The sequence below is a fragment of the Etheostoma cragini genome, chromosome 21 (assembly GCF_013103735.1).
Source record: "Etheostoma cragini isolate CJK2018 chromosome 21, CSU_Ecrag_1.0, whole genome shotgun sequence".
Classification (NCBI taxonomy): Eukaryota; Metazoa; Chordata; class Actinopteri; order Perciformes; family Percidae; genus Etheostoma; species Etheostoma cragini.
In genome coordinates, this window is record NC_048427.1 from 20,267,630 (window position 1) to 20,279,721 (window position 12,092).

The window sequence follows — 12,092 nt, forward strand, 5'->3', positions numbered from 1 at the left end:
TAGTGACTAGGCAGTCAAAATCACAAGTTACCAATTATTGAAGATGAGCAAAAGAAGGACAAAAACCAACTCAAATATAGAAAAGTAAGCATTTACTTTGGCAACATTTCAAATGTCATGCATTTCATGCACAGCTGATCCCCGAAAGTGTCACTGTATGCAGAACAACTGTTGCCTCTTGGGTCATTCCAGCAGTTCAATCAATCACTTAAAAAAAATGCAGAATTAGGTTAGCATACTGTCACATTTAGGCAGAAGTAGTGTATCATAATATGTATATATAATATCGGTGGTGGTGGTAAAATGCTTTCTTTCTTTCTTTCTTTCTTACACATTTGCAAACATGTATAACTACAAACTGCCCATACATGGTTCGCACACAAAACAACGGAGGAGTGAGCCATCCCATTCATTTCTAATATCTTTGCTGCAAGCAGGACTTTTTGTACAGTTTGTTCTAACTGCCGAGCTTTTCTCTACATTGTGCCTCAATATCACTACTCGTTTCTGCTCAGGTAGCACCAGCAGCCAGATGTTTCAGATGCTGTGGGTTTCAGAACGGCTATGGATAGCTGCCCGAGCAGTTAATACACACAGACAAACGATGCTAACGGCTCCCATTACACTGTGGCCGAAGGCATGTCACATTTGACCTGCCCGTTGCTGTGTGACTAGCCTGTCAGCTAAAATTAGCTAGCTACCGACCGTTAGCTTAATTGCAGTTGCCTAGGAGAGATATGCCCATAAAGTTAAACTGGCAGTAAAAGAATAAAATTACGAAAATAAAAAATAACACAGACAGTTCTGAAAACGACCAGGTTTAACTGCCACAGTATTTACAAAAACATTTCGGCGGACTTATCAACTGTTTCCATCGTCGTTTGCAGAGGGTTAACGGCAGTGGCAGTTGTTGGGAACATAGCTGCAGTAGCAGCCGGTCAACAGTCAACGATGCTATTACTGTTCAGTTCTACACGCCTACTCGGAAGAGGGAAAACTTTGCTCCGTGATCCGTTTAATAGGATTTGCGTCAACATGTCGTCCTCCTCTCCTTCGGGTAAGAGACTGCGGGTTCTGGTTGACATGGACGGGGTCTTGGCAGACTTCGAGGGGGGTTTCTTAAAGAAGTACCGGGCCCGGTACCCGGAAGAGCCCTACATCACCCTGGACGACAGAAGAGGGTTTTGGGTGTCAACGCAGTACGGGCAGCTGAGGAGTGACCTGTGTGTAAGTGACTGACATGCATGTACGTAACGTACTATTAATAATGTTATAGAAATTCACATTTACAGAGCCAGAGGCCTTGCGCTGGTTCCCCGGGGTCCCCCGTTAAAAAATGTAGGCCTACATTTAAACAGCAGTTAATTACATTTCCGCACTGTATCAGTGGGTCAGTTGTCCAAGGTCTCTTTCTAGAGTTTGCCATTGAAGCTTGATATTACCCAGCATGCAGTGCATCCCCTCCACTGTCCCATGTAGGCTTTTACATTCAATTTGAATTAATTAAATTTCATTCAATGTCTGAGTGGACAGATCTAAAAGTAGCCATAAATGACACAATGCGTAAGGACTCTTGAACACATTTAATAAATAAACTACTGCCATACTGAACCATTACATTATTACATATTGTTTTGTATTGGTTTGACTCCTGTGATCCAATCCATATCTATTTTTTCTGTATTTAATTTATTTTGTGAGCAGATTTTAGACTGCTAGTACGTGACAGTGTATAAGCCGCTGCCCCAAACATGTTTTTGGGTCGCAATAACCATTTTGTGAAAACCCAATCTTAAGTAAGTAAGATAGGCACTCTATACAGGCAGAACCATATGTCTTTACCATCTCATCCATCCATCATGGGCCCTGCAGGATCATGTGACTTTGTAGTCTAAAATAGAACTGACGCCTATTGAGCAAGTTGGAAGCGTTTCCAAGCAAAATAGAATAGGAAAAGATGGTTATATGTCAGTTTAACACAAATACATATTAATAAATTAAACACTGATGTGTGAAAGTCTCTAGGTTTGGACATTTATATAAATGTAAAAAAAGAAACAAGCTTAATAGCCACCAGATGGCGGCTCATTCGGAATACAATCTGAAAGTATTTCACTGAAACGTCTTTCTGAAAACATTTAAAGAGAGAAATAGGCCGTGCAGTTGCTGAATCTGTCTTTTTTTTTTATTCAACAAAGGTCATTTTGATAGTTTTTTGTCAGATTTTGAGAGGCGGCGAGCCGACCACTCATGCTTTCTGGTAAGTGTTTTATTATAAGTGTTCCTTTTGGGACAATATTAACCATTGAAGCCAATGGGCACTACGGCAGTGAGTGGTTAGTTCATGTTAGCAGTGTCCTTACTGTGGAATGAGACACAGCCGAGTGTCTACCTGACTTTAATAAAAAGTTGACCTATTAAGAGTTCCGCCTTCAGGGCACATGTCTTCTCACGTGGACACTTTATCAATGTACACTGATATAAAGCTGTGTGTGTGTGTGTGTGTGTGTGTTTTTATTACTCCAGGACAAAGCCATCAGTATCTGGGAGTCCAAAGACTTCTTCATAGAACTGGAGCCGCTGCCAGGAGGAGTGGAGGCAGTCAAGGAGATGGCCAAGATGGATAAGTAGGTCTTGAAGATGCAGTTCGTTCATCTAATCTATAAAGGGATTGGGATGCTGTTGATCTAATAGTAGCATGTGACGTGGACAGGTATTTTTCAAGTAACATCGTGCTGAAATGTGTGTGCACATGCAAAAAACTGACAGCTTACAGGGAGGTGATCACGAGGAGTTGATTTTGTGCCGTAAACGACACAAAATTCCAAAAGTTAAGCGTGTGAGAACAAATGAGGGCTTTTGGTAAGAGCCCTTAGACAGAAACACAGTTTGAGTTAAGACCATTCACACTGGAAATAAATATTGCAACCGTTTGTTTGACTCTATGATCGATACTTTGGTGCTCAGCTGACAAGCAGTTTCAGTGTTTGACTTGATGACAGCATGGAGCTACAGACTGATAGATGGAAGATGTGTTTCATTGTTACACGGGTCAGGTACCGAAAGACAAATGCCTAATCGGCCAGTACCCACCGTACCGAATGAAAAGATTCAGTTAGTAAAAAGTAAAATATCCCAATATTTTTGACTGAATACCTCGATATCGATACCGCAATGATATTGTGGTGTTAACAACTAGTGCTTTCACAAAATATTTATAAAAATGGAATAATGGATAAATAATCATCAATATTGTGGCTATAAGGACTAAGTGGGTAAAGGCAAATAATAGAACTGCTTAAACTGTCTGGTAAGTTCATAAAATGACATCACTTTACTGTTATGCAGCCTTTAAAACCAGGAAAAGACAACACATGTGCCATATTGCAATATTATGATATCCAAAATCTAAGACAATATCTAATCTCATATCACAATATCAATATAATATAGATATATTGCTTAGCTATAGATTCGGTGCCTCATTTCGGTGCCACTAAAATGCCCGCCCTGCCCTCTGGTGCTCCGAAACGGAGGTTACAGGCAACAGAAGCATCACTACACATGGCGCTAGTTAACATTAAACTTGGCAGCAGTTAACGATTAGACTAACGTTAGCATTTAGCTGGCTTCAAGTTAAAATGCTGAAAGCTAAACGGCTTAACGTGTGGCTGTAATACACTTGAAAGGATTCCAACACTGAGATGTACAACATTCTGCAAGACGCATAGATTCTTTTTAGCATGTTTACCAACGCCGTTTGTCCCCCATTGACTTACATTACCTTGCGGTAGCGTGTGAATTCACGCTGTAGTTAGCAGTATGAAAGGGCAAAATATCCACGTGGGGAAGTTGGTCGGGGTGGTGGATGGGTTAAACACAGGACCATCACTCAGTACACCGGGGATCATGTCCCATGTGTCACAGAGCCTTCGTTTCCCGCGTGTCACGTTTCCTAAACTCAACCATCGGCTTCTTGTTTTTACTAAACCCAACCCCGTTCTTCTTTTCCCAAACCCAACCAGTTCTTTATTTCATAAACTAAACAGTTGCCTTCTTCTTTTCCTAAACCCATCAGTTCTTCGTTTCCTAAACCCAACAGTCGGTTTCTTCTTTTCCTAAACCCATCAGTTCTTCGTTTCCTAAACCCAACAGTCGGTTTCTTCTTTTCCTAAACCCAACCAGTTCTTCGTTTTCTAGACCCAACCATTGGCTTCTTCTTTTCCTTAACTCATCCGGTTCTTTGTAATCTAAATATAACCGTTGGCTTCTTCTTTTCCTAAACCCAACCGGTTCTTCGTTTCCTAAACTGAACTGTCAATTTCTTCTTTTCCTAAACCCTCTCCGTTATTTCTTTTCCTAATCTCAGTCGTTACTTTCTTCCTGCAATAACACGCCAAGCGGCATGTATGTTTATGTCTGCTGTATACAGCGTACAGATAACACGCCACTTGGCTTAAGAAAGTCGGCGTGCATGTTTACACAAAGTCATGATGAAAACACTCTCTTACATGTAACCATTTGTTTTTCTATGCACATGATGAGACACTCCTTTACTTGGGATGCACTGAATTGGAAGGCATGCACTGGTAATTATCACTAATGCTTGGGTTGCAATGTTGGATACTGATATCAAGTTATTGATGGAGAGGTGTAGTGCCACGTTGTGTTGCTGTTTCTTAGGGTAAAAGCTTTTGGTGCTCTCTATTTGCTTTGGTGGAAGCTGCTGTATCAGTAATGACTTCTTGGATTCATTTGATTGTAATCTGAGTCAACACGGAGGAGGCTGCGATTGACATTTCCGGTAGCATTCCCAGAAGCACACCCCACAGCGGATTAATTCATCTAAAAATAGTCGGAGTAGTTATGAAAAAACTGATGGAAATTAATGTCTTTCTTTAACCACCTGATTGAAGCTTTTTTCTTATCAGGAAAATGTGCTATATGGTGTGTCTCATATTTTATTTATTTATTTTTTCACCTTATGTTTTCCTACCAGGGAAGGTCTACTCCCAGTTATAAATAGTGTGTCTGTCAGCTGGGATATGAAAATGTTTGTATGTTTTTAATTTTCCACCCTGGTCCTGGTGTTTCCTTCTTTCTTTTCTACAGCACAGATGTCTTTATCTGCACCAGTCCTATCCAACATTACAAGCACTGCCCGTATGAGAAGGTAAGCCCTCTACATTAACAACATAATAACTTCTCTGTTCCCTTTGGAAACCACTTTTCTGTTTCCTTTTTATAATTACATTGTATTTCCTGTGTGTGTGTGTGTGTGTTTGTATGTGTGTGTCCAGTATGCCTGGGTAGAGAAGCATTTTGGCCATGACTTTCTGGAGCGGGTAATCCTGACCAGAGACAAGACTGTAATCTCCGGAGACCTCCTGATAGACGACAAGCCTGACATTCTAGGTAATGTGTGCACGCACACACAGTGTTTATATTGCTTCACACACCCAAAAGTGCCTGCTATTTGAATTAACAAATGGACATTCTGTATTGTAATAATATTCATAATTATTTTGTCTCTGATAATCAAGGACAAAGCAGCTCCCAGATCATTTAGTGATCATTTTTTAAGCTCCACCCCTCTGGCACGTCGTGACATATGCAGTCTCTAACAATAAGGGTAGCAGATTTACTTTTTTTTTACATACAAAATTCTTAGTTCTCATTGAACATTGGGTCCTTGATTCCCTACAGAGGCAGAAAGAAGCCGGATTCTTACGTGGGCCCATTTGGTGACCGTTTTGCCCAAAATGAAAAGTGAAGTGAGTGGCCAGCTAATTAGGCTAACGTTAGCTCCACTAATTGGTTAAAAACGCCTTCTCTGGCTGACTACTGAATGATCCCAGTGGACTTGTTTTGATTTGAGAACCCTGTAAAAGGTGTAACACTGCCCGACTTCCTCCAGCCTATGTGTCCATTGTAGCCATTCTGTCGAGGCACAGGCGAGCCGCTCGGCTCACATCTTTGAGCCCTCACACATAGAGCTTGAACGCCGATTTTACAATTGTCGTGTTTTATTTCTCACTTAGTGTGTTTAAGAAGGATCTGCGGGGGTTATCTGAAGCTGTGTTTATTTTTAACCCTCTACACAGTGACATGTCATTAAGTAATGTTTGTACCTAACATATCTCCTGATCAGGCGTGGAGCCCAAACCAACGTGGGAGCACATCCTGTTCACCGCCTGCCACAACAAGCATCTTCCCCTCAGCCCCCCGCAGAGACGACTCCTGTCCTGGTCGGACGACTGGAGGGCCATCCTGGACAGCAAAAGGCAGTGAGGGAACTCCTTCACCCACGAGCACCAGCTGCCCCGGCTTCCTGGTTAGTGGACGAGTTTATGGAGGAGGCGGGGGTGCAAGGGGGGGGTTCACCGGAGACAACGTCATCACGTCATGGGTGTCGGGGCTCGGCTGGCAGGAGGATAGGAAGGAAGGAAGGAGGGTAAAATATTGAAAAGGGGGTATGTTCAGCCACATTCACAATATCATAAAGGTTGGATTTTTTTCACTCTGCTGGGGATGGACATTCTTGTTCAACCACAAGGGGGCACTCTGAGACTGAGTGTGACAGGAACCACTTTCCCCCAACTTCACTGAAGAAACTGTGACAGCAGAACATTCAATTTAAAATGGTCAGTCTAATCGGACACATTGAAGTTGTTGGGAGCTGCTCTGTGTCTGCATAATATTTTTGGGAAATGTATTGTTAGGATATTTTTTTTTCTCTTCCTCATTAAACTCAGGATTTTATTTTGGAAACACTGGGGCTGTTTATCTATGGTCTTGATGATATGATGATAATCATTTTATTTCAGTTAACAGAGATGAAAGAAACAATTATTCACCACAATTTGCCACCGTATCTAACCAAAAGGCTTAAAGTACAATCCTAAAATGTTCTTATACAGTTTGCATTTTATTCAACTTACTTCGTAAGCTTTTATTAATTTCAATTTTTTAAGCTTTTTCATCATTAAGTTAATTCCGTAAATTAACCCCCAAAACTGACACTAATGTAATTTATCTTAGTCCTCACAAAGATAAGAGGTTTCAAAGATAGAAAAAAAACGTCTTTAATTATAATTATATAGTATATAATAATAAGTAATAGGCTCTATTATATGATACCGCATGGCGTGGCGCACCTGGCGTAGGTGTGTTTAGGGCATGTCCGAATCCACTTATGCTAGTTTAACAGCGGGAAAAAGGGTCAGGTGTGCCAGGTGCATGGTTCAAAAGTGTTGTAATTAACAAAAATAACTGTGAAATGCTGGGGCTGTTGAATTTAGACCAGCTTTTTGTTGGTCCATGGCACTTTCCACTGCTTCAAAATTATACGGCAAGTATTCACCTGAACACGCCTCCCTGTACGACCAGTCGCCCATGGCCGCAAAAATGGGCGCAAAAATGGGCGCAAAAATTGGGCGCAGGTGCTATTTAAACACCGTGGCAAAAATAACAAATACACTGGCGTCGGACTTTGAGCCGCGCTGCGCCGGGTGCTAAATAAGGCCCAATGTGTTAGTAGATTGTGATTTACTCACAACAGGGTACATCACTACACACTAATATTTCCCAGAATTAAGGTTTCTTGAGTCGTAGGCACTGGCGAGAAGGTGCATTACATAAGCATGCTGTAAGAGAGTGATCATCATTTAATAAGTACTTTTTGAGGGAGTACTGCCATGTGACTTGGATCACTGAGTACCACTGTCATGTAAATGCAGATATACATACACACGCGCACAAAGATATCTCTTAAGGTTGGTAAAGAGCAGATATGGTGCTTAGTTCTTTTTTTTTTTTTTTTTTTTTTTTACACATCTCATCTTTTTCACAATAATCTATGCATCTTAACTGGTACACCAATAGGAGAAACATAGAATTGCACACATACATAATACGTTGCCAAAACCATCCACTAGTGTTGGAAACATATTAAAATAAGTCACTGAAAAATGTTTAAAATATTTAAATAAATAGTTTATTGGGTGTTTTAATGAATGTAAGACATCATTTCTTGATGTCATGAATGAACTAAAAGTCAAACCACAGGGATGATTAATCGTTACTCTTGTATTCTTGTTTTTACACACAGCCGGTGTCTGTAAACGTTGAACTTAGTTTTGAACAAATCATATTTTATTAATTTGTGGATCAAGTTTTTTTTCAGGGCTTATTGTTCATACATACAAAGTTATCCTCAATTATCCAAAAGTCAATATATACTGAACAAAATTAGAAATGCAACACTTTTGTTTTGTCACCATTTTTCATGAGCTGAACTCAAAGATCTGAGACTTTTTCTACGTACATAAAAGTATTATTCCTCTCAAATAACGTTCACAAATCTGTTAGTGAGCCTTCAATGGCGTCTGGCACTTAGGAGAGGTACACGGATGAACCCTAACACCAGATACTGATTGGTTTTTGGACCCCCCCCCCCCCACACACAATTCAGTAAAACTGCATATTTTAGAGTGGCCATTTTAATATGGCCATCCTAAAACCCACCTGTGCAATAATCCTGCATGTAATCAGCATCTTGATATGCCACACCTGTGAGGTGGATGGATTATCTCAGCAAAGGAGAAGTGCTCACTAACACAGATTTGTGAACAGTTTTTAAGATAAATAAGCCTTTTGTGTTCATAGAAGAAGTCTCATATCTGTGAGTTCAGCTCATGAAACATAGGGCAAAAACAAATGTGTTGGGTTTATAATTTGGTTCAGTGTAGCATCTGTTTTAAGACAAACTATTCACCACATTTGTGTTAGTAGTGCCCAAGATCTACGCCATTTAATATTAGATCTGTGCCACAATTCACTTATACAGTACCTATTCTTATATTTTCTCTTTGTTGCTTGTTCACATAAACACATTGCATCCAATTAAAACCAGGTTATTGGGTTAATAAAACGGAATGCCTTCACAACACAATAGAAGCTATCTGTTTTTATTTACCATGTCATTTGTACTGTAAATGTATAAAAATACATTATCATACAGACACGATATCCACATTTTGTAATAATATTACAATATATAATAATATAATATAATATTTAAGAAAAAAACAATAAATTGCATTGTTATTCACGGTCATTTAAGACATGCTGTAAGTACGTTTGAATCCACTTTGGCTATTTTTGGCAGGTCAGTTACAAATGTGCCTGTTGCTGCTAATGTGCTTTTTAAAGACAAAGTGGGGGATGCTGAACATGTGTTATGTACTTAGTGCTGTGCTAATGTGCCTAGTCTAAAAATGTTTATTTCTGACTTTTCATGTGATTTTATTTCATAAAAAACTAAACAAAAAGTTCAACAGGATGACCAAGGTGATTTTAATGGTCCTCATTTTTGCGTGCAATTAAAGGTACATTTCAATTTTCTTTGTGTGTTTAGTTTGTTATACTTATAGGGCCACACTGTCTTTGGGCTAAAGTTGGAAACTCCAATAACCTGAGTTGACCCTCTGGCAGCATGGGACATTTTGACCAAACATAAGGAACTTCCTCTTTGTTGCTCTTTGTTGTTATGTCCTCTCTCTCTGCTGATCATATCAGCAAAGAACACACAAATAAGCAGCTGAATCTGAATATTAGTAAAGATTATTTTTTTGGGGCATTTTAGGCCTTTAATGGACAGGACAGCTGAAGTTGTGAAAGGGGAGAGAGAGGGGGAGTGACATGCAGCAAAGGGCTGCAGGCTGGATTCGAACCCGGGCCGTCTGCGTCGAGGAGTAAACCTCTATACATGGGCACCCGCTCTACCAACTGAGTTATCTGGGTGCCCGAATCTGAATAGTAGTAGACTGCAGTTTGCCCTCAGTCCATTTTGAAAAATCAGGATAGACGCATGGGGAACAGCTCACTATCAACTGTCCCCATCTGCCTCTTTATGTCCATAAATCCTGGTATTCTGTTTACATTCGCACTCTGAATGAATCTCACTACAGCTCTCACAGAGGAGAAGGAAAACCTGGGGACATAATGTATCTAGGGGTAAAAAAAAATATCATCCGCTGTGTGTGTGTTGCTGTATAACCCTCACTTTTTCTAGCCTAAACGCAACCGCAATGTCAGCCAAAAGGACCGGCAGCTCGCAGTGTCCTGTACCCGGCTCAAAGTCACCTATTCTCGGGTTAACTGAACCACCAACTACCGCTGATACGACGGAGAACCATGCAGAGCACCGTAGCCGGCATCAAAGAGCTCCGTAGCGACTTAAATCAACTAGCAACTGCCACATGGCGTCACAGAACTTGTAGCCGGTCACTGTAGCTGGCGGCGTCACATGACCAGCCGGCAGTCACCAGGTTTCATAGGATATATGTATTAGTGTGCATACATGTCCATACTATATCACACAGACCTGTTGAGAATGCATTGGACCAACAACATCTTGTGTTCTGACTGCATGTGTCAGTGGTGTAGCCAGTTGTGTGTAATCATCCTCCATAGTGTGTACTGGACAGGATGTGTAGAGAGACAGATAGAAGTAGGATAATTACACAGCATTGGGTCCTTTGAGGTTTTCTTTGGCCTTGGTGATCACACTCAGATCTTCACCTCAGCATGTAGCAGAGCTCTGTTGTGCCGCTCAGTCGAGCTCCGTGTCCTGGGTGTAATTTGTTTTGTTCTTGAATAGAACAAAACCTTGCCAGCATGGCATTCATAGATTTTCTACATTAGCCTTTGCGTGGCTCTAAGGAGCGGGAGTCTATCCCAGCATGCATCACTAAAGCACAAAGAGACACAAAGAGAGAATGGCTGACAGAACGTCACAACGAGACAAAGACGACTAAATGCAGTTTATTTTAGTTTTTTCATGCTGAGGAACTTTTGTTGCCGTTATAGCCTTATGAGACGCTCGATTTAGATAAGATAAGAAAAGATAAGACTCCTTTATTGTCATTACATTCTACATACAATAAGATTCAGGTGCAACACCTAAGACAGTGCTCAGATGTACCAAACAAACCTCTCACATTCACAAATGTCAACATATGCTTGTTACAAAATTGAAAGGATTGCATATCAATGTAGGGGGTCTTCAGCTAGGGAGTTCAACAGGCAAATCCTTTATTAATTATTAAATCAAACTGCTATTGGTTTTGTATTAAACATATAAACATGCTATACACGACTAGTAAAGGCTGTACTGTGTGTTGAGTTAAATACATCTATTCATTTCCTTTATTAGCATTAACAGGGCAATATAAATAACAGAATAGGCAAGAGTTTTTTATACAAAACTAATAAAATAAACATTTTAGAAGAAGAATATTGATGGATGCAGGATGGAACGATTATTTTTGTAGAGCTTTTCCTGTCATAACTGGTGCATTTCATTCATTTTTATTTTTTTCCCACATTCTGCACTGGTGGAATCTAATGTTTACGAGACATAATTGGATCAAAATAGTTAAATGTGTTTGGCGGTCGACCAGAATATTCTTGGGCCAGCTTTTCTCAGCCATCAAACTTACTGGCTGTTTGTTTGGCTCAGATATTAAGCAGATCAACAGAACTTTTAATGAATGCACAGTCTGAAAGTTTCCAGTCCGTCCGTCCCTCTGTCTGTGGACGTCAACATGCAAGCTCCACTCAAACCAGGAACTGTATGTCCAATGCCAACATTCATTGCCAGTTTCAGACCTGATGGACCCAACATGTCGCAAGGCATCACAGACCTACAATTAGCTCTCAGGTATTTATTAACCATAACCATAATCTGTCCCTAACCACTTAACAAACTACACTTTAGATGCAGATTTCGTGGAACGCCTCAATCTCCTGAACCAAGCCATACAGAGAAATACAGATTATCTTGATTAGCTTTGTAGCGACTCATTTGGCAAAAACGGGCGTTCATTGAAATCAAAAAGTTGCGCATTAAAGCTTTTTAAGAGACGTGAAATCTAAGCTATGCTTATTCCAACAACCAGACTCAGGCCTGCACACATTTCAATCACATGTAATAGATATTCATTCAGAACCAGAACTGTGGTTTTTGACCATATTACTTCCACTGGAAGCATGTTGGGATAAGGATCTCCTAATGGCCAGTAGGAGCT

The 12,092-nt window shown here is 40.4% G+C and overlaps 1 protein-coding gene across 1 annotated transcript; it reads left to right on the forward strand.

Annotated features, from left to right (window-relative positions):
* Positions 1-333: 333 nt before the first annotated feature.
* Positions 334-6,880, forward strand: LOC117937424 (5'(3')-deoxyribonucleotidase, mitochondrial-like). The gene is made up of 5 exons (XM_034861398.1): positions 334-1,227; positions 2,527-2,627; positions 5,113-5,173; positions 5,301-5,415; positions 6,152-6,880. The coding sequence occupies exons 1-5, from the start codon at positions 952-954 to the stop codon at positions 6,289-6,291; spliced, it is 693 nt and encodes a 230-aa protein (XP_034717289.1). The 5' UTR covers positions 334-951; the 3' UTR covers positions 6,292-6,880.
* Positions 6,881-12,092: the final 5,212 nt, after the last annotated feature.